This window comes from Eumetopias jubatus, unplaced genomic scaffold (assembly GCF_037043125.1).
Source record: "Eumetopias jubatus isolate StellerSeaLion01/CBP00866 unplaced genomic scaffold, mEumJub1_p1.0 scaffold_16, whole genome shotgun sequence".
NCBI classification, from domain to species: Eukaryota; Metazoa; Chordata; class Mammalia; order Carnivora; family Otariidae; genus Eumetopias; species Eumetopias jubatus.
In genome coordinates, this window is record NW_028274822.1 from 18,868,967 (window position 1) to 18,892,118 (window position 23,152).

The following is a 23,152-nucleotide window of genomic DNA, read 5'->3' on the forward strand; positions in this document are numbered from 1 at the left end:
CTGATATATTTCAGGGAAAAGTAGTGTATAATCATTGTTGCTGTCTGTGAAAAATTCTGGTCCTCATTCAGCATCCCAACCTCCCCTCCAACCTCCCCACCCCCACCTAGATCCACATTCTTTCTGAACACATGGTAGGACTGCACTTCCTGGCTCCCTCTCGGTTGGTAAAGTCTTGTGAGTAGTTCTGGCCACAAGTGATACAAGGGCCTCAAGAACTTTCTTTCTCCTCTGCCTCCATTCCAGACAGTGGCTGCTTCTGTCAGTGGCTGCTCCTTTCACCCTCAACCTCAAAGTCAGGACGATAGTGAAGCAGAGCCCCAAATGATATACCAGGGTCAAGTGACAAAAACAAGAAATAAACTTTTAATTTAAACCACCGGGATTTTCCATTAATTATCAGCATAGCTAGAAAATTTAGCACAAAACAAAAATTAAAACCAACTTAATTCCAAACCTTTGCGAGTGAAATTTAATATTCCAATTTTGATTCAGTATTTATTGCATATGTTTTATCAAGTGCATAAAAAAGCTTCCATCTCAAACTAAAGATATGGCTTTTCAAATTAGAAATATCAATATGTCTTTATCTTTTGAAGAAATAAGCTTTATTTAACAGAACACAGCATTAATAAAATGCAGTGATGCTAATATTCTCAGGGCTTTCTTCAAGATACCCTTTCTTATATCTCACATGGTATGAAACAATTTTTCAAAGGATGTTCAATCTTATTTGCATGCTAATATGAATTATCCTTTAATTGACCAAGAGGGACTGTATTTTTTACCTGATGCTGCCTCTTCTTGTTACAGTTACATAAGGTTCTTTTCAAGTTCATAAATTATGAGGGGTTAATGGGAGGAAACAACTTCTTAAATAATTCTCTTCTAGGTCCCCAATTCCCTTCAATAACATATTATCTATATAGTTTTCTAAGCAGCAGAAAAGTTTAAAAACTCCTCACTCTGAACCCTATGACTATAGCTAATGATTTCTCTCTCTCTCTAAAAACAAGTTATATTCTAAGACTCAGGAATATATAATTACATTAGTGTATTAACATATATGAATACAACTATATGACCTTTGCATGGCTTCATCTTCTGAACTTATGCTAGCCTAGTCACCATTCAGTTGTCTGCCACCTCAATAAAAATACCATGGGGATTAGTGATCAAACTTTAACTTATAAGGTATTCTGAGTTTCTCAAAAGCAAGGCAAAAACATAATCATAAATTATGATAAAAGTATCACAAAAATCATTAATAAAGATAAAATTCACATTTATAAAACCATATTCCAAATATCTTTAAGTTCAAACTGAACCATTTATTTAAAAGATATTTCAAAAAGAAAAAAAAAACTCCTTACTCACTCATACACTGGTACTATTTGCAATAAAGACTTATGAGGAAAAAAGTGAATAAGAAAATACTTGCCCACTTTCAGATGCACTCACAATATACTGTTTGTCACTAGAAGCACAAGCTTTAGACAAACAGGTGATTGAGGCTGTGTGACCAAACAACAGTGCTCGAGGATTAACCTAGAAATACACAAATACGTTGATATAAGTACCAAATTTTTAAAAATTAATTTTTAGGAATCCTGTTAAATATTCAATATAAATATACAGATACAGATTTGAGAAGAATTGAGAGTAACACAAGTGACCCCCCCCACCCACTTAAGGCTCATAATCACCCCACCAGGTAGTTCTTAAGTCAAAACTGGAACACCAACAGATAACACTGTTTGCCCAACACACACACAGAGCGACAGAGCTAGAGGTCAAACGAGGGCAGTCTTAAGCACTAAGCCACAGTATACTGAAGAATCAGATGAAGAATGTGAGTTAGTAATAAAATAATTTAACCCCACTCATTTCTTAAATAATATGCTCAGTGACCTGAAAACATATTTAGAGTCTCTAGATTAACACACTCAAAACTCAATAAAATAGAGGACAGGCACCCTCCCAAATGCTGATAGCAACATTAACTATCAGGAACGAAGAATGACCTTCACAGACCAATGATTTAGTGACACAGTGCCTTACAGAAAGAAAGGCTTAACACCCACTATTCTAAAATAGCCTGGCTATCAGGGGGCACCTGGGTGGCTCAGTTGTTGGGCATCTGCCTTCGGCTCAGGTCATGGTCCCAGGGTCCTGAGATCGAGCCCCACATGGGGCTCCCTGCTCCGCGGGAAGCCTGCTTCTCCCTCTCCCACTCCCCCTGCTTGTGTTCCCTCTCTCGCTGTGTCTCTTTCTGTCAAATAAATAAATAAAATCTTTAAAAAATAAATAAATAAATAAAATAGTCTGGCAATCAGCCCCCAAATTTATCTACTTTGTACCAAATGGCATCTTATTACTTCAGGTTACTTCAGGGCCTTAGGTTATTTCAGGATATATTTTTCAATTAAATATTTAATACATACAAATAACATTTATAATATACATATAAGATATAAAGAATACACTGAGTAACCACATACTCAATACCCAGTTAAAAGAACAGAATATAGGGACTCCTGGGTGGCTCAGTCAGTTAAGCATCTGCCTTTGGCTCAGGTCATGATCCCAGGGTCCTGGGATCGAGCCCCATGTCGGGCTCCCTGCTCAGCGGGGAGTCTGCTTCTCCCTCTCCTTCTGCTGTTCCCCCTGGTCGTGCTCTTTCTCTCATTCTCTCCCCTCTCTCTCAAATAAATAAATAAAATCTTAAAAAAAAAAAAAAGAACAGAATATAACAAAGTCCCTTTGTACCCGTCCTGGTGTCCATTTTGCAAACAATTTATCCCAATTTATTAGTAAAGCTAAATTGTTCAAAATTAAATATTCCACGGGAAGAGTACCGATATTGTTCTATAGTTCTGGTATGTAACAACTGAAGAGATTTTCCAAATAAAATTCTAGTCATCTTTTGTATAATTACAATTAAGAGGGGTGCCTGGGTGGCTCAGTTGTTAACACATCTGCCTTCGGCTCAGGTCATGATCCCAGGGTCCTGGAATCGAGCCCCATATCAGGCTCCCTGCTCAGCGGAAAGCCTGCTTCTCCCTCTCCCACTCCCCCTGCTTGTGTTTCCCCTCTCGCTGTCTCTCTGTGTCAAATAAATAAATAAAAATCTTTAAAAAAAAATAATTACAATTAAGAGAAAATTTCTTTTTTTGCTTAGTTATAATATGCATTTTTTTCTTCAAAGGCAAAATTTCTATTTTAATTATTTAAGAATCAACCATTGTTTATAGTTAGAATGGGCCTAGAAAGTTTTCCCATACTGCCAAAATTTTCTCATACATCCAACCCCATCTCCATATAGAGATTCAGTAGTCTTCCACTAAAAATTATGCTATTGGTCAATTCTTTAATTTCTCCCAAGAAAATCAACTTTACCAATAGTTTTATTTCAAAGATACATGGCTTTGTCAGAAAATTCCACTTTCAGCCATTACAACTAGAACTAGACTTTACTCCCACCATAATCTAAAAAATAAAAATTTTTGAATGAAGTATAAACTTCACATGATCACCTTAATAGAGGCAATAAACCTTTTGACAAAATTCAATATCCTTTCATAATTAAAAACTCTCATCAAAATGAATATAGAAGGAATGTACCTCAACTTTATAAAGGCTATAAATGACAACTCACAGCTAACATCATACTCGACAGTGAAAAACTAAAAGCCTTTCCTCTAAGATCAGGAACAAGACAAGAATACTCACTTTTGCTACTGCTACTCAACATAGTACTGAAAGTCTAAGCCAGAGCAATTAGGCAAGAAAAATAAATAAAAGGCATGCAAATCAGAAAGAAAGAAGTAAAATTTTCTGTTTGCAGATGACATGATCCTATATATCCTAGAGACTCTACCAAAAGACTGCTAGAACTAATCAACAAATTGAGTAAAGCTGCAGGATACAAAATAAACATACAAAAATCAGTCGCACTTCTATACACTAACAACAAAATAGCTAAAGGAGAAATTAAGAAAGTAATCATATTTACAATAGAATCAAAAGGAATAAAATACGGTTGACCCTTGAACAAGGAGAAATCTAGAAAAATCTAGAAAAAGACTACTGGAACCAAAAGAGTAACACAGTCACAGTACACAAGTCAAAATACCAAAAAGCAATGGTATTTCTAAATACTGACAATGAACATTTGTAAAATAAAACTAGAATATATGGCTCTGCCACCCACTGTCAGAGGAAAGCAAAACAAACAAACAAACAAAAAACCATGTAAATGAAACTATATCTCTGACTCTATCTTCATTAAGTAAAAAGTTAGCTAAAAATAGAAAAGTTTAATATTTTCATAAATCAACGTTTCTTTAATGAACAGAAATGTATTCAATTCATTAAATAGTTCTCTACAGTTTAAAGAAAAAAAAGATGGCTTTAAGAAATTGCTCTGAATGACCACATATATCAGAGACAATAACCCAGCCAACTTTTATTTTTCTTTTCCCCTGGATAAACAGTCCAATTCCTCAATATCTTTCAAAAGATCTATTTCTCTCCTAGCTCCACTCCCATCCCCCAACACTTCTCACTTCCCCGTCACTTTTAGCCCTCTTACTTGAACTTAAATAAACATAACACTCTAGTAAAATCTATGTGACAAAATTAGTGAAAGAATTGTTTCTAAGCTCTCATAAGTGAGTCTCATTGCTTGTAATCATGCCAGTAAAATGTGGTGTGCTATTTTTTCTCTTCACAACTACACTGATGATTCATATTTAGGTCGCTATCAATCCTGAAGGCATATACATTTTATGATACTTCCCCGCTACTTTTCAAAGTGTATACCTAGCCTTTACATGTCATTCAATGTGTACATTTTTCCAGTTCTAGCTGTACCATGTCTAGGTGTATACCTAAGAGTAACACACATATGTCCACACAAAAACTCATACACAAATATGCAGAGCAGCATTATTCCGTACGGCCAAAGTGCACACACAACCCAAATGCCCATTAACTGATGTATTAAATTTAGTATATTCATACAATGGACTATTATTTGGCCATTTTAAAAAAAAATGAAGTATTGATATATGCTACAATACAAATGAACTTTGAAAATACTATGGTAAGTGAAAAAAGCCAGTCACAAAAAACCCACATATCAGTCCATGCACATGAAATGCCCAGAACAGGCAAACCTATAGAGGAGTTATATCTGGGATATGGGATATTTATCATATCAAATTAACATCCTTACATATATTGCACATTATAAAGAGATAGAAAACAGATTAGTGGTTGCCTTGGGAGGAAATGGGGATATTGGGAATGACAGCTAAAGAGTACAGGGTGTTTGGGCGCCTGGGTGGCTCAGTTGGTTAAGCAACTGCCTTCGGCTCGGGCCATGATCCTGGAGTCCCAGGATCGAGTCCTGCATCGGGCTCCCTGCTCGGCAGGGAGTCTGCTTCTCCCTCTGACCCTCTTCCCTCTCGTGCTCTCTGTCTCTCATTCTCTCTCTCAAATAAACAAATAAAATCTTTAAAAAAAAAAAAAGAGTACAGGGTGTTTCTTAGGTAATGAAAATGTTATAAAATTGACTGTGGTAATGTACACTTTTTATTTTTTAAATTCAATTTATTTAAACTAAAAACAAAAACAGTTCACCCATTTCTCCCATCCCCACCCCTGGCAACCACCAATCTGCTCACAATGAGCTTCATTTTAAAAATATGTATTTTTTAGATTCCACATATAAGAGAGATCATACAGTGTTTGTCTTTCTCTGTCTGACTTATTTCACTTAGCATGATGCCCTTTGAGGTCCATCCATGTCCCAAATGGCATGATTTCATTCTTTTTTATTGTTGAATAATATTCCATTGTGTATGTGTCTGTGTGTGTATATATATATATACACACACACACACACATATATATAACACAATTTCTTTAAATGAGTGAATTGTATAGTATGCAAATTTGATCTCAATAAGGCTGTAACAAAAACAAGAAAAATTACTTAAAAAATCAACTTGCTTGCCCTATATTCCATGCCAGCTACCACCCCATTTTCTCCATTACACTTTACAGAAAAATCCCTGGGGAAAATTGCCAGAGAGGGAGATTTAAAAATGGGGGGGAAAAGGAGAATAAATCCTCAGGTGGTATACTAGAATTGGAGGTATTAGTGTGATATGTGTGTGTGTGTGTGTGTGAGCGTGTGTTCCCAACTCCTATTTCCCTAGTCTGTCCACTGTGAAGGCCTAGGAGCACAACACACTGAGCACTCCACAGTAGGAAAGAATGGCCATAAATATAATCAAATTTATGCCTTATAAAAAAGGTTTTGCTCTCTTCAAGACATTCACCTTAGAAGGTATAAATGTTCGAAAGTATTTTTTAATATCTTTTTCAAAACTCGCTTCAGTATGGATAAACATCTTTTGAAAAATCTTAAATGTAACATATTAAGCCACTTAGGGCAGATACAACAACTGCAAATAGCCAATAACCAGTAGAAGTCAATTCTGATGTATAATACAAATTATCAACCTGCATAATAGCAATTTGAGTCAAAACATATTTCACAGAAAATATGAGGCCAAGGATTATTCTGGGACTATTGTTTTCTATTTAGAAACTCCTTGTGTCTAAAAAATACAATAGGCATTTCAAATACTCACTTCTAATTCTACTGAAAGATCCCAGAGACATATTTGTCCATCATGGCATCCAGTTACAATTGTGGTCCCATCGTCTGTTAAAAGTACTGCTGAGATGCAATGTGTTGGTGCTTTGCGACCCCAAAGAACAATGGGTAGGACAAGGCTGTTTCCCGCCATTGTGCTTTCAAACCTGGAAATGTTGTAAGAATAATGTCAAATATTACAATATTTCCTTCTAAAACATACATTTGTATTATGAATCCAAGTTGAACTTCCTGAATGCCAAAAATGTTCCCAAATATTATATATATGACACACATATATGAAAATACATAAAACCTTATTTTATATATATAAAATCTAATTAAAATCTTAGTTAATTCTCACAGTAAATCATGAAGCAAGTACTATGGTCATGCCTCTTTCACAGATAAAGACATTGAGTCAGAAACAGTCACAAGGTGAAAAGCAAAGTAATGGAGCCCAAATCAAAACCCACGCTGCCTGACTTCAGAACCTAAGATCTTATTAACCAATGACAAGTAAGGTCTATAAATTTGTTAGGTTTCCAAACCAGTAATAGATGCCAATGTCCAAGAAAAATTCACTGTTGTTTCACAGTGTGCTAAACATTAAAAAGAGTATGTTCAGTGGGAAACTCATTCAACTACATTTACTACAAACCTATTATGTCTCAAGATCATGAATGTCTTTTATTGTAAATTCTGAAACTTGAGGGAAAAGGATTTCTCTTTAAGTGTATATGGGAGTACAGGAGAGCACAAATACAAGGAATTATTCCTTCGTATGACAAAAATCAAGATCTAGTCAGTGAAACAACCAGATTTAAGTGTTATAAACCATGTGGCTTAAAAACTAAATACTAGTTCAGAGAAGTTAGAGAGAAATGAAGAATGGAATAATCAAAGAGGGCTCCACAGAAGACAGAAGACTGCCAGATCTTACGAGACACTAGAGGGTCACCTATAGGCTTGACAAATGGTCAATCAGAAATGGTCACTGTAGTGATTTTTCCTGCCCCAAATTTTTAAGTGACAACAAATGATATACGTATAACTACAGACTCTTTAGAATGCTAAGACTGCCCCATAAAATTTTCAGAAACACTTAAGGAATAATCATTTTCTCTGAAGAAAACTAGTTTGATAGCCATGGTCTTATTGCTAGCTGGTCCCAGCAAGACTCTTCTTTAAACCACTACCTACACTTTAAAAAGAATAAAAACTAAAACTAAAATCGCTTTTAAAGAATAGTCACTGAATGGGGTGCCTGGATGGCTCAGGCAGGTAAGCGTCTCACTGTTGATTTCAGCTCAGGTCATGATCTCAGGGTCCTGGTATTAAGCCCTGCATTGGGCTCTGCTGCGGAGCCTGCTTAAGATTCTCTCTCTCCCCATCCCTCTGCCCATTTCCTCCCTCATGCACTTAATACTCTTGCTCTCTCTCAAAAAAAAAAAAAAAAAAGAAAAGAAAAGAAAAAGAAAAAAAGGTCACTGGAAATAAAATAAGGGAAGCAAAAAAATCTAAAAATCTATATTACTTCTTTTATTTTTTTATTAGAATACATGACTTTCATCAGTTTGTCTCCCCCAAAACTTCATCTTTTTGCTACTAGTAAAAGGTATTGGAAAAAATTCCAAGTTCACTGCCTATTAATAAAACCTTATATATATCATGTTCACCATTTCATATGCTACCACAACACAATTATTTCCATTTTTTTGCATATTTCTATTTGATATTAGAAAAAGAAACAAAGCACTGAACCAATTTTAATAAATCTGGTACTGCATGTTCCTGGCTGAAAAACAAACCCAACAATGACTTTCTCAAAAAGGGAATCTGGAAGGAGTTCATTTTTCCATGGTGACAACATTCAGTATTAAATTATATCACCCAAAGATTTCTCCCAATTAAATAAGCTCACAGCATTGAAGACAATATGGTGAAATCTGAAAAGAACACCATTTCTCTAGATATTTGAGGACTCATATTCAATGCATACTGTTTTGCTTAAAGAAAATACAAATATAGAGATTCAGGAATATGTGTGTGTGCTTTCGGGAGATGGGCCTGCTCTGATGCAACAGGAAAGAACATTTTGATATTCAAGTGACAGGGCAACTCATTTCATAGCCCTTAAAACAAGTGAAAATAATCATCCATAACATGGCAAAGGTATATAATACATCATTAGAAAACACATCAATCTCTAACTCAACTTCTCCAGAAGCTATAATAATTACAAAGATTTAGAAAAAACATATCCCCCACATCCTCCCAAAAATCAAGAACAGACAGTCAACCAGAATCTGAGAGGAGTTCTTATTAAGGGCAATAGAGGATTTTCATAAAGAACTGCATCAGTTTCCTAGGATTGCCATGACCACAAACTGAATAGCTTAAACAACAGAATGTATTGTCTCACAATTCTTGAGGATAAAAATCTGAAATCAGATGTAGGTAGGGTTGGCTGTGAAGGGAAGGATCTACTCCAGGCCCCTCTCCTTGCCTGTAGAAGGCCATCTTTATGCTCAGGTGGCATTCTCCCTTTGTGTACATCTGTCTCCAAATTTCCCCTTTTTATTTATTTATTTTTTAAGATTTTATTTATTTATTTTCCAGAGAGAGACACAGCGAGAGAGGGAACACAAGCAGGGGGAGTGGGAGAGGGAGAAGCAGGCTTCCCGCGGAGCAGGGAGCCTGATGCAGGGCTCGATCCCAGGACCCAGGATCATGATCTGAGCTGAAAACAGACACTTAATGACTGAGCCACCCTGGTGCCCCAAATTTCCCCTTTTTAATAAAGACATCAGTCATACTGGATTAGGACCCACCCTGATGACCTTATTTTAACTTAACTCCATAAAAACCCTACCTATGTCCAAATGAGGTCACATTCTGAGGTACTGGAAGTTAGAATTTCAACATATGAATTTTAGGGGAACACAATTCAACCCATAACAGGGATATATCCTTTTAAAAGAACATCTGGGACATCTGGGTTGCTCAGTTGGTTAAGCATCTGCCTTCAGCTCAGGTCATGATCCTGGGACCCTGGGATGGAGCCCCACATCGGGCTCCCGGCTCAGCAGAGAGTTTGCTTCTCCCTCTCCCTCTGCCTGCCCCCAGGTTCGCACGCGCGATATAATAAAATCTTTAAGAAAAATAAAAGAACAGGGCGCCTGGGTGTCTCAGTCGTTGAGCGTCTGCCTTCGGCTCGGGTCGTGATCCCAGGGTCCTGGGATCGAGTCCCACATCGGGCTCCCTGCTCAGCGGGAAGCCTGCTTCTCCCTCTCCCACTCCCCCTGCTTGTGTTCCTGCTCTCGCTGTCTCTCTCTGTCCAATAAATAAATAAAATCTTTAAAAAAAAAAAAAAGAAAAAGAAAAGAACATAACCTAAAATTAATTAATTATCCAAAAAGCAATTCTCCCTCAGGAAATAAAGGTAAAGAACTTCACTATATCTTTTCCAGGAGATACTACATCAGCTAGTTAACTGCTTATCTGAGGAATAAATAAGAAGTTCTGTCTAACAAAGGTAAGGAGTTACCATCTTATGTATTATGTTGGGGGTGGGGGCGGCAGGAACCAGATTCCAAAATTCACTGCTATATTTCAAAGGAAATTAAACAGTAAAAACTAACCTATCCTAACCCCTATATATACCCTTGTCAAAGGTCCTTAAATTATGCCCAATGCTATTTCTTGGCTGGTATACTCAAAGATCTAAATAGAAAGTACCTGGTTTTTTGTTTTGTTTTGTTTAGATTTTATTCATTTATTTGACAGACGGAGAGCGAGAGAGCACAAGCACCGGGGGCGGCAGTGGGAGAAGCGGGCTCCCTGCTCGCAGGGCTCGATCCCAGGACACTGGGATCACGTCTGCAGCCGAAGGTAGACACTTACCTGAACCACCCAGGCACCCCTAGAAAGTACCTGTGAAACGAAATATTTAAAATGTAAATAATCATAAAGAATACCTGAAATGAAATATGAAACTGCAGTAGGAATCACAGTCAGTAGCTGCTATTATTGATGTCTTGCTGTTGGGATTAGGGTGGTTCCAATCAAATACAGAATAAACAGAAACAGAAACAACTTCTAAATAAATAATAATTAATGAAAAGGGCTTGGTGACCAACCGGAAGATGGTATTCAAAAAAACCAGGTGAATACAGTTTCAGATCATGGCAGGGGCAGTGGGGGCAGGGGGGAAGTCTTATTTATAGGACTCATGTGGAGAAGTAGATTTGAGCTCATGGGTCTCAGAACACATTTGATATTAAAACCTCCTAGATACGAGGGTATTAAATCAAAGTTGGGGCAGACTATGGAGAAATGGGTTTGGGGGAATGTTCAAAAGTTGGAGGCAGAGAAGACCGTCAAAGACATTTTGACACTGGCTCTGCTATCTCTTGCCAGTCATGGAGACATCCTTAATGATGCTGGGTTAGTTCAAAACTAAGAGAGCTCAGGCGCTTTACAACACTTCCTTAACCCTACACTAGACTTTTGTTATGTAGGAAAAATAAACTTCTACTAGTTTAAGGCCACAATTTTTAAGTTTTGTTACAAATAAATATTATGAACTTCCTCACTGCACACTCAGATACACTATACCCCCGAGTACGTAAGAATAATATCCACGGCAGACATGATGTGGTAAGAAGAATGACAAACAATTACATAAAGGAAAAATGTTAAGACCCCTACAAAATAAGGGGTGGCTTTGTTGGAGGTGAGAAGAGGATAAGGAAACAAATACAACCATCATCCTGTGGCCAAGACCCTTCACACACCAGCAGAAGATAATTAAAATTCATCATTAGCTGACCAACATGTGAAAGACGAACTTACATGGTTTAGATAGGTCACTGTACAATGTATGTACATTTCAATTTTATACAAGTCCAATATATAAAAGCTAGACTTGCTGAATTTATAAGAGAATTCAAGAAATTTCCATACCAAAAGAACACATCAATATTTCCTTTCAGCACTGAAGTGTGCTAGTTCTTACTTTCAAGATTCCTTTGGATAGTCTAGGTCCTCTTAACTTCCACACAAATTGAAAAATCAGCTTGTAAATGTCTGCAGAAAAGCCTGACGAGATTATGCCTAGAACTGCATCCAATTCCTGTATCAATTTGGGGAGCACTGACTCCTCTAGTTTCAGTAAATATTACTAAGGCAAAAGGATATTCTAAAAGCAATCTTACTTGGGCACCTAGGTGGCTTAGTCGGTTAAGTGTCTGCCTTTGGCTCAGGTCATGATCCCAGGGTCCTGGGATAGAGCCCCAAGTTGGGCCCCCTGCTCAGTGGGGAGTCTGCTTTCCCCCCTCTCCCCCTCACCCTCACTCGTGCTCTCTTGCTCTCTCTCTCAAATAAATAAAATCTTTTAAAAAATAAAGGTAATCTCACTTCTTAAAGGGACATAAGGTCAAAGTAGCACATGTAGCTTCCTAATGAGATTTCACCACTCTTATTTCTCAATATAAATGAACATAACCTGGTCCAACACGGTTAACCAAATGAGAAAATCAAAGAGAAATCAAATAATTTTGTGGCTCTCTCCTGAAAAGTTCTGAATTCTTCCTATCACTTCTTTGAGAGAGCAACACTCTTCTTCTAGAAAACAAAAAGTTTAATAGAGAACAATGGTTACTAGATGGAGGTGGATGGGGAGATGGGTGAAATAGGTGATGGGAATTAAGGAGTGTACTTGTGATGAGTGCCAGGTAGTGTATGGAAGTGATGAATCACTATATTGTACACCTGAAACTAGTATTACACTGTATGTTGACTGGAATTTAAAACTTACAAAAATAAAATGAATTACATGAAAGAAAAAAAGTTTATTTTCTCCTTAAAAATATTAACATATCTACTCACCAGTGACAAGGAAGAAACACTGTGAGGTGTGTGTACTATACACATATATATAAAAATAAAATTAATGCCATATGTGCTAAACTGCATATGTTCCTAATGTATAAACACTTTTAATTTTGAAAAGCTTTTTTTAGGGTATAGGAACATGTTCTCCGTTGAAACAAGTTATTCTTGGAACATAGATAATATTAATCTTTCTTAAGAGCTTACAATTCCCTTTAGCATACACAATAAACACATTCTATTCATGACAATTTGAGAGACTATAAGATTCTAAGTTGAATTTCTGAATCAAAGAAAAGATGTATTATTGTTAGTACTTATTTTGACCTAGATATAGTTCAATGAGTATTAATTCCTTAAAACCTAGAAATCTGGTTATAGTATAATAATTAACAGGAATTTCTTGGAACATCTACTGAAGAAACTATCATTATAAAGAAACGATCTTGGGGCACCTGGGTGGCTCAGCTAGTGGAGCATCTGACTCTTGGTTTCAGCTCAGGTCGTGATCTCATGGGCTGTGTGATCCAGCTCCGCATCAGGCTCCCCACTCAGTGGGAAGTCTGCTTGAAGATTCTCTGCCCCTCTCCTTGATCTCATGCACGCGTGTACACGCTCTCTCTCTCTCTCTCAAATATATAAATCTTTACAAAAAAATAAAATAAACATCTATAAGATGCTCTTTATAATTCAGTCACTGGTATTTATTTACTTATTTATTTTTTTAAAAGATTTTATTTAACAGAGAGAGACACAGCGAGAGAGGGAACACAAGCAGGGGGAGTGGGAGAGGGAGAAGCAGGCTTCCCGCTGAGCAGAGAGCCCGATGCGGGGGCTCGATCCCAGGACCCCGGGATCATGACCCAAGCCCAAGGCAGACGCTTAATGACTGAGCCACCCAGGCGCCCCAGTCACTGGTATTTATTTAATAAACTGGGCCATTTTAGAGACTAATTCATTTACCTTAAACTAAGACAGACAGCCTTTCCTTCCATGGTACTTTTTGTTTATAACCAAACCAATGGATGTCCTGTGAATTACCTAAAATTTCACATAATCCTCAATCACTATGCCACAGACCTTTGTGCTTTCAACATATTTTTTTTTCTCTCATGCTCTTTGGTGTAATAAAGTCTTCTAGATCTATTTGACCCTATGCAACATGTGAATATATAGCTTAGATAAAAGAAGACAGAAGAAAGAAAGAAATCAAACAAAGGAACAGGATGAGGAATCTTTAGTTCATTACATGAGCATTATATGTGTGAACATTCTTAATACAAGGAAATATATATATATAGGAAAAAAATGATAATCTCAGTCCATCAAAAATATAAATGTTTCAAAACATTTTTTTCTAATGTCTTAAAAATCTAATAGAAGTGAAATTTTAGAAAAGCCACCAAAAGCACTAATGAAATAACATGAAATAAAGGATACCTTGGCTTATGATAACAGACTATCACAGTCAAATACCTCAAAGAAGAATTAACCAAGACTACCACTTGGTAACAAAGTCTAAGTGGCTGATTAAAACAAAAAATGGGCAAATTAGCCAGGAGTTAAGAGGAATATAAACACAGAGTACGCAGTTTTCCAACCATCATCATTCAACTGCTCTGTTAATTAGCTAATAATCCATTCCTTGTTTCCATTATCATCTAGTGTATGAAGGGATTTAAATATGTTCCAAAAAAGCTTTATATTAAAAGGGAATGAAACAAGTCCTGGAACAGGATTGAGGGTTGTTTTTTTTAATTATTTATTTATTTGAGAGAGTGAGTGAGAGAGAAACAGACAGAGAAGGAGCCGGGGGTGGGGAGGGCAAGGGAGAAGCAGACTCCCCACTGAGCAGGGAGCCAGAGGTGGGGCTCGATCGTGGGACTCCAGGATCATAACCTGAGCCGAAGGCAGACGCTTAACCGACTGAGCCACCCAGGCGCCCCCAGGATTGAGATTTTAAAAATTCCTATTTTCATGGAAAAGGCCCAAAGCAAAAGTGATTGAACAAATTATTAATCTGATGTAGTATTAACTTTAATAAACTCTGAAGAAAATTATCTTACTAACTCCCCAAAATATTGTGTACAATATATTCATATTTTGCTACTAATATATCAAGGAAAAATACTAGCTTTCAAATTATAAATAGATATGGTCTAAGACCAGATGCTTCTAGAAGCAGAAGAATACTAGGAACATTCAATTTTCATTCATGTTCGTATAAAAATCTGGCTTAAAATTAAATTTAGAAATTGGCTATTAAATAAAAATTTTTAACTGATCAAGCTTCACAGTCAAATATCAGGAGTTCTAGATGCTACTTCTCATTTTGCCACTAATCATGCAGTCTTTGATCATATTTCTAAGGCTTAGTTTTCTCCCCAAGAGTTATTTATAAAATTAATTTTGAATCATTTTGAAGTAAAAAAAAATCAAATCATGAAGAGCAGGGATCTTAATGTTTACCTCTAAGTCATCTCTTTTAGTTGCTTTATTTTTTTATTTTTAAAGATTTTATTAATTTATTTGAGAGAGAGAATGAGAGAGAGAGAGAGCATGAGAGGGGGGAGGGTCAGAGGGAGAACAGACTCCCTGCTGAGCAGGGAGCGCGATGTGGGACTTGATCCTGGGACTCCAGGATCATGACCTGAGCCGAAGGCAGTCGCTTAACCAACTGAGCCACCCAGGTGCCCTCTTTTGGTTGCTTTAATTTCATGTATTTCTCTATTTCACTGACTCTCCTCTATTTCCCAGTTCTGTATAGAAATATAGTTGTACTTCAGTCAACAACAACAATAAAAATAATTATAATTGAAAGAACACTGAACTTACAATCAGAACTGTATTCAAATCCTGGCTCTTCTGTGGGATCTTGAAAAAGTTACCCCTCTGGGTTTCAGCTTCCCCATCTGTAAAAGATGGACAATAATACCCTCTTTTAAGAAAGCTGTCCTAATGATCAAGAGAAAGCATACATGTAATGCAACTAGTGAAATAGCTAGCACATGGCAGATGCTCAGTAAATATTAATTTTTTAAAAACACAGATTTTGCTACTTCTTCGCATTATGCTTCCACATCCACTGGTTTCTTCCAGCACTGCCATTTCATATTTAATAAAGTTGGATTTTTAATAAGGTTATGATCTTTCAATGACTTTCTGTTATAAAATAAAAGAACTACTGTATATGCTTGTCAGACACAATTCTATTATCTGCAAATATGACGATTCAGTTCTGCATGACTTTATTAGAAGTAATGCTACAAACTCCTACGTGATACTAAAACAGCTTTCAAATTAGGTTCTGTCTCATAATGACAATAATCAGTATACATTTTAGAGCAGCATTTCCCAAGTTTTCATTTCATGCCTATAGATAAAATGGACACAATTCAACTATCCAATGGGGCTTACACATATGCAAGTAAACAATTACCACAGAGTGTGATACAGGAGAAATCTCAAGACCTATGGAGACAAAAAAGATCGATATCCTAACCTACACTTTAATGGATCCAGGAAGGATTCTTGGAAGAAATAATGGTGAGAATGAGTAGGAATTAACCCAGGAAGAAGCTGAGGGAATCACATATTCTAAATCCCACAGGTAAGAGAGCTCAATTCTTTCTCGACAGTGAAAATAGTAAGAGTTGGCATTCAGAGCACAAAGGCCAAATGATGAGACAAGAAACAACAGGTCGATATGCACCAAATCATAAAGGACTTGATAAGCCATCTGGAGGAATTTGGGGTTTAACCTGACAGCAATAGGAAACAGGTCAAGTGTTTTCAATCTGAATTTGCTTTTCAGAAAGATCAGTCTAGCTGCAATACAATGGATAGGGGTAAAACTCTGGGTTTGAAGACCAGTGGGGCTACTGCAGTACTGCTGGTGAGAAATGATGGTGAAATTTATCACAAACTCTCATTACTTATTTCTGCACTTTTTTGTTTAATGAACAAATGACTACTACTCTGCCCTGGTACTCTTTATGTTCGTGTTCCCTAAGATCAAGAACCACATCTGTGTATTCACCACATAATACTTAGCATAATGTCTGCCATATAGGATGTCTTTAATAAATACATGATGCAAGGTAGTAGTGGCGAGAACAGCAATAATAAGATGAATATGAGAGCTCTTTTAGAGATACAATAGATAGGACCTGGTGTTCAGCACACCAAGTTGATAAAGATGCAACATGGATTTTGATTATTAGGTTTTACACAAAGGCACTATGCGGACAAGAGAAAAGAAAAAGCACTTTGAAATATCAGAAGTCCTCTACATAAAGGATAGGCACTATTATGATACAGATGCCCAGTGAAGTCATCAATAAATTCAGATTCTAATAGATGAGACAAATTATTCTACACTTAACCAGAATTTACTAACTATAGGTCTTGAGAAGGGAGAAGATATTACAAGGTTTCACATTAGTCTTAAGCAGGATCAGACTAAAGAGACTTAGTGGTCCCATAAGATCTCTAAATAGAGAAGTGACATGCTAAAACTTGGTGACATAGTATAAAGTTCAGATTAACATAGAGAAAACACTGCAGACAGGGAAACAGATATGATGCTACTACAACTAGCCTGGGTGCACAAAGATAAGAAGCTTAGCTAAAATTATGAGTTTTGAAAGAAAAAAAAATACAAGACAATTACGAAAAACAGTAAATCATGGGGTTTGATGCAATGTGTAAGGCTAGAGGCAAGACAAAAACATGTGACTGTTACTTTCCAAGCAGAGTGAGATGGAAAGAGGGAGGAAGCAAGCATGAGGGGAAGAAGGGAAGTGATAACAGGCAAAAGGGGAACAGACACATCATTTGATCTCAGAGAAATTAGAACTCAGAAAACATTTTCATTAAATGGCAGCAGAGAGGGGCGCCTGGGTGGCTCAGTCGGTTAAACGTCTGCCTTTGGCTCAGGTCGTGGTCCCAGGATCCTGCTTCGAGCTCCACGCTGGGCTCCCTGCTTGGCCGGGAGCCTGCTTCTCCCTCTCCCCACTGCTTGTGCGGTCTCTTGCTGTCTCTGTCACTATCTCTCTCTCAAATAAATAAATGAAATCTTAAAAAAAAAAAAAGATAAATGGCAGCAGAGAATTCAACAGAAAGTGTTCCACAAGAGTGGCAAAAACGCGATCACCCTTTGCCTGCATCAGTAAATCAAGTCACTGCAAGTTGATGAAATGTGGGTCTACCTGGCAAGGCTTTGCTTGTTTTTGACATTTAAGCTATTGTAAAAGAAAGGCTTTTATAGTTGACAAAAAATAAATAAATAAACTGGCTTCCTAATTTAAAAATGGAGAGAATATAGTCCATTTACCATCTAACAGTTTTTATTTTGGTGGATATTTAGGTCCATTGGCAATTCTCTCAAAAATCACATGACAAACTGATCTCAGAGCTCAGAAGCATAAATAGACCTCCTGATTCCTAATGCAATAAATATTCTTCACTATTTTTTTTAAGTAGGTTCTATTCCCAACGTGAGGCTTGAACTCAACCCTGAGATCAAGAGTTGCATGCTCTATCTACTGAGCCAGCCAGGCACCCCGACTCTTCACTATTCTATACTATCTTCATTTACCGCAAACTTCCATACACCAAAAAATGTCATTCTCCTGTCAATCTGGTTAATCGATATGTTTTACTAAATCACATTACTCAAAGGTAGTAAGTAGAACTCTAGTATTCATGGATAAAACGATATGATGTCTGGGCTCAGCAGCACATGGGGGAGGGAGGGAGGAAATGGGGCATAAGAGATGTTTAAAGGGATGAATGTGAAACAGGATAAGTGTGAGGGATGGTCTGCATCCAGATCCTCCTTCAGGAATTAAGGACTTATAACCCAGCTGCTGAGAACCCACCAAGGCCTGCCATGGTCAAAGGTAGATGCTTTGCCCAAGTTCTTATCCCCTTCCCATAGGACAGTCCATGTCCAATGACTGATCAACTCAAGGATATAAAAACCAGGCCCCCTCATATCAATTCAACATAGCCCTAAAGAGTCATTCTATCTTTAGAATTCCCCTCACCCTCTAGGGTCAACTGAGATTTCATTGAGACTTACCACAACTCAACTTCTCCCTTCGGCAGAATCTGCTTCCTGTCCTTCCCACTCCCTGCACAACCCACCCCCACGCCCTGTGTTTTGGTGGGGTTTTTATGGTCGGTCTTTTATTTTTTTGAGAGTGCGAGAGAGAGCACGAGTGTGAGCTTAGGGGTGGGGGTGAAGGGAGGGGGAAATCTCAAGCCGACTCCCCACTGAGCACTTAGCCTGAGCCAAAATCAAGAGTTGGAAACTTAACCAACTGAGCCACACAATTCTGTAATGACACCAGGCCAAAACACAAAAACAAAACCAAAACACACAATAATGACAGCTATCTATGAAGAAGGAAATTCAGAAGAGACTAAACCGAGTGGGAATCCTAATTCTGAAGATAAATCATTGGTCTTAAGGTTTTCCTCCCACCTTTGGATACTTCACTGTATTCCAAAATGTAGTTTAATAAATAAATAAAATGGTTTTATTTGACTCACCAGGTTTTGTTTTAAAGATGCACATGTGCATACATGGAGTTTCCAAAAGATGTTTAACAAGAATTTATCTGTAGCCTATCACCTTTCAAATGCTAGCTCTCTGCTGTGAGCGCTGTCCCAAACCCCGATTCACTACTTCTGCAAACATGTTTTCACTACATGTTCTATATACAGGTACATAACACTTAGCCTTGTGTGTAGGTATTTCTTCAGAAATTTGATGTTCCATTACAATCTGTGTTCCTCAAGGGTAAAACCAGATCATCTATGTAAACCCATCACCTTTGTTATTTAACCATTATCAAGCAAGCTGCATTCTACTGGGATTTGTGGTGGCTCACCAACACCTAGAATAGTAATTGACTTCCACTAGTGGTCAATATGTATCGACTGAATGAATAAACGGAATAACAGTAACTAGCATTTATTAAGCTCTCACTGTGTGCCAGGCAAGAGAAGATTTTTTTTTTTTTTTTTGCTAACTCTAACTCCTTCTGGACACTTTCAAGAACCTTACTCCCTTAATTTTCCTCCTCCTGTTGACCATTTTAATCTCTACTAAATTAGCCTTCATCCTTCAAACATGCTCACCTGTCATTTTTGTCCAAAACACCTTCCCCTGTTCCTGGCCCCTGGTTGTAAATCCAGTTCTCTCTGACATTCTAATTAAAATCAACATTTTGAAACCTGTGGTCTCTGACTCCACTTCCATTTCCTTACTGCAAAAGGCCTCATGTAATTGAGTTTCTATCCTTACACAAGATCTAAGGATCTGAAGATAGCCCCTACATGAAGAGACCGACGGTTTCTCTAACATGACACTCCAGGGCAGAAGTCTCCAGTACTAGCAGAGAGAAGCGATGCCTTGGAGAGACCTGAGGAAAGAGAGAATGCTTTGACATTAACGGACCTTTGACACCTATTCTTTCCATTCTTTCTAAATCCAACCATCTTATTCAGTCCTCACAGTATAATAAGGCTGCGAGTGTGACATGGCTGAGCACTTGCTAATCCTCAACCCTCTCCCTTTTTTCTGGTTCAGTTCTCTCACAATTACCCTCCTCCTATTTTCTCAGCTTTCTTCCACCTAAATGTATGAGGGCCTAGGAAGCCAAAGGAGAATTCAAGGAACAAGGGAAGAGCTTACACCCCTGTTTTTCATTAGATTTAGACTATTTGATTATTCTTTTAATAAAAAACTTCGCATGAAATTTACTTTTCCCCTGACTCTCCCCTACTTTTTATTATGAAAAATTTCAAATGTACAAAAGGTTCAAAAAATAGTATACAGATCATTCAACAAATATGTCATATGTCCCTTGTCAATATTTGTGTATGTATATACATACATATACATGTATACATACTCTGTTGCTAAACCATTTGAAAATAACCTACACACATCATGACAATTCACCACTAAATAAAATAAAGAGCTTAAATATAAAGAGCATTCTCCTTCATAAACACAGTATCATTATCGCAATCACCGTTATCAACGCCATAATAATTCTCTAAGAGCATACTATCCAGTCCATATTCAAATTACTTCAACGGTCTAAAAAAATGTCTTTTATAACTTTTTTTAAACCAGTAAATATTCAAGTTGTATGCATTGAATTTGGTTGTTTTGTCTCTTTAGTCTTTAGTTCTAGAACAGTCCCAACCTCCTTTTTTCATATTAACTTTAAAAAACAAAACAAAATCAATTGCTTATAAAATGTTACACATTTTAGAATTGTGTGATTTTTTTTTTATGATGTCATTTACCTTGTTTCTCTATCTCCTATTTTCCTGTAAACTGGGTCTAAAGGCATCATTAGGCTCAAGTAAAACATTTTTGGCGAAAATACTTCCTAAGTGATGTTGCACACTTCGCACTGTATCACCACAGGAGGCAGGTAACATCACATTGTCCCACGCCATTTGATTAGGGTACTGACCACCAGATATCGCACCGCACTATCTGGTCCTCCTTTAAAGCCACCGATGACCTACGGAGCGATCCTCTGAGAAGACTGCCCTATTCTGCGATACCCCATGTGACGCCGATATCCATGTGATTTCTAAAAGCTATAAAACAGAATAATATGTGAAAAATCTAGTATGAGATCAATGTTAATTTCTTGACATTACTTTCTAAACTCTCAAATGCAAAAGCAAGATGTATTTCTATCCCACAAATGCAGGACTTTTCATAAGGAGTCAACATCGTCTCAGAACGTGGACTTCCTGTGCCTCAGGCAGGCCCCCTGAGACCTACAGACAACAAACTCATTCTCTCTCAACACGTGAACAAGAGTAGGCCTATGCTACCCACCTTCCTACGGGGAACAGGAGTAACAGAGACTATAAACTAAATAGCTGAACCTAGCTTGCCACGGTTACAATAACAGAAAGAAGAGTCTGTAAAGGTTTACTCATAGAATATTCCTACATCATTTGTCAAAAGAGTGTCCTCAAGTCAAATTAACAATATGATGTGATGAAGGCAGTGATCATTAAGATTATGAATTTGCATTGTGCTGTGCTTTTGTTACCAATTTATTGAAGACTTGGAAAAAACTGAATCAGATCATAGACTGTTTACTGTAATGCAATAAGACAGCTAGGCCATAAAATGTACTGAAGAAATTACTGAGCTGCTTACTCAGAACAAAAGGTTTCTGGAATTAAAGAGCTGTGAGGGACACGACCTTCTGAACACTAAACTTGTCAGTAGCTTAGTATTCAGAAGATCATACTTTAGTATTTGAGTGCAAGAAAACAATTCCCAATGAACATGGCACTTAAGGACCGCTTTTTCTAGGGAGTTCCGATATTGTTTTAAAAGGACTTGTGCAACGAGCAGATGGCAACAGAAGACTACACTTATTTCTTATTTCAAAACAGCCCTGAGTGCATGAGAGTCAGGTGTGAAGAACTGTAGAGCTATCTGGTCAAAAAATAGATCACAATTTTTAAAATGATTCAGAGATTTTGAGGCATGAGTCATGTTCTAAATTTCTACAGCTGCAATCAGGATGTCTGAATTCAACTTATGCTCTATCAACCAAACGGCCTCAGTTTTAAGAGTTACTGATTAAGCTAAAAAGCAAACGATGCCCATCAAGCCCCTACATTTCAGGGAAAACAGGCCTCATTTGGTAGAACCAACTTCGACCCACTCGCCTCTAATCTCATTTGCATCTCCAATTATTCCTACTTGTTTCCCTCACTTTGCCATCAAAACTAAATTAAGCACTGAAGTTTCTCACTGCTCATAAATTAAACTACCCAGAAGTAGAAACAAACACCATTCCCCAAACTGGAAGTTGAACTGTCACAATATTCTAGGGATCAGTAAGGTCTGCTGGTAAGTACAAAGATTTGACAGTCGTACGGACTAGGGACTAATCCAGCTCCTCTACTTACAAGCCTTAGGGAAATACGCAACCCCTTTCCAAGTCAGAATGTCCTCATTTGTAACATTACCCTTCTCCTTAGAGGCTACAGGAAAGTGTTCTGCCTGTCACAAAACTGCTCTTGACAAGGTCACCAATGACCTCTCCATTACTATATCCAATGTCAAGTTCTAATTCCTTTCTTCCTGACCTACCAGCAGCATTTGGCGTAGTTCACAGTTCCTCTTCCTTGAAACACTTCTCTTGTCCTCCAAGTCTTCACACCTTCCTGATAGATCTCTAGCTTTAGTCTCCATTTTTCCTCATTTTTGACCTTTAAATGTTGGCATACCAAGAGCTCAGTCCTTGGACTTTTCTGGCAACACTCCTTTCCTTCCTTTCTCCCTCCTTCAGTGATTTCACCAAGCCTCACAGCTTAAATACCAACTATGTGTTGATAATTACCAATTACAGCTTGGGGCTCTCTTCTGACTCCAAACTCACCTATCCAGCTTCCTACTCAGTATGTCCCTCCAGATGGCTAATTAGCTTCTCAAACTTGACCTGTTCAAAAGTGAGACCCTGGTCTTCTTCCCCAAACTTGCCCCTCCCACAGTCTTCACCATCTTAGTTAATAACAACTCCA

General features: G+C 37.5%; 1 protein-coding gene across 4 annotated transcripts in view; it reads right to left on the reverse strand.

Moving 5' to 3' along the window:
* Positions 1 to 23,152, reverse strand: part of WDR7 (WD repeat domain 7) — a 364,436-nt gene that overhangs the window by 322,854 nt on the left and 18,430 nt on the right. For 2 of the 4 annotated variants that reach the window (XM_028102888.2, XM_028102884.2), the window contains exons 5-7: positions 15,401 to 15,477; positions 6,666 to 6,837; positions 1,442 to 1,548 (exon numbers count right to left, since the gene is read on the reverse strand). In XM_028102888.2, coding sequence (XP_027958689.1) covers positions 1,442 to 1,548; positions 6,666 to 6,824 — 266 coding nt within the window. In that variant the 5' untranslated portion in view covers positions 6,825 to 6,837; positions 15,401 to 15,477. Of the gene's footprint in view, positions 1 to 1,441; positions 1,549 to 6,665; positions 6,838 to 10,576; positions 10,607 to 15,400; positions 15,478 to 23,152 lie in introns of all 4 variants that reach the window. The other 2 variants (XM_088019630.1, XM_028102886.2) reach the window with 2 other exon arrangements.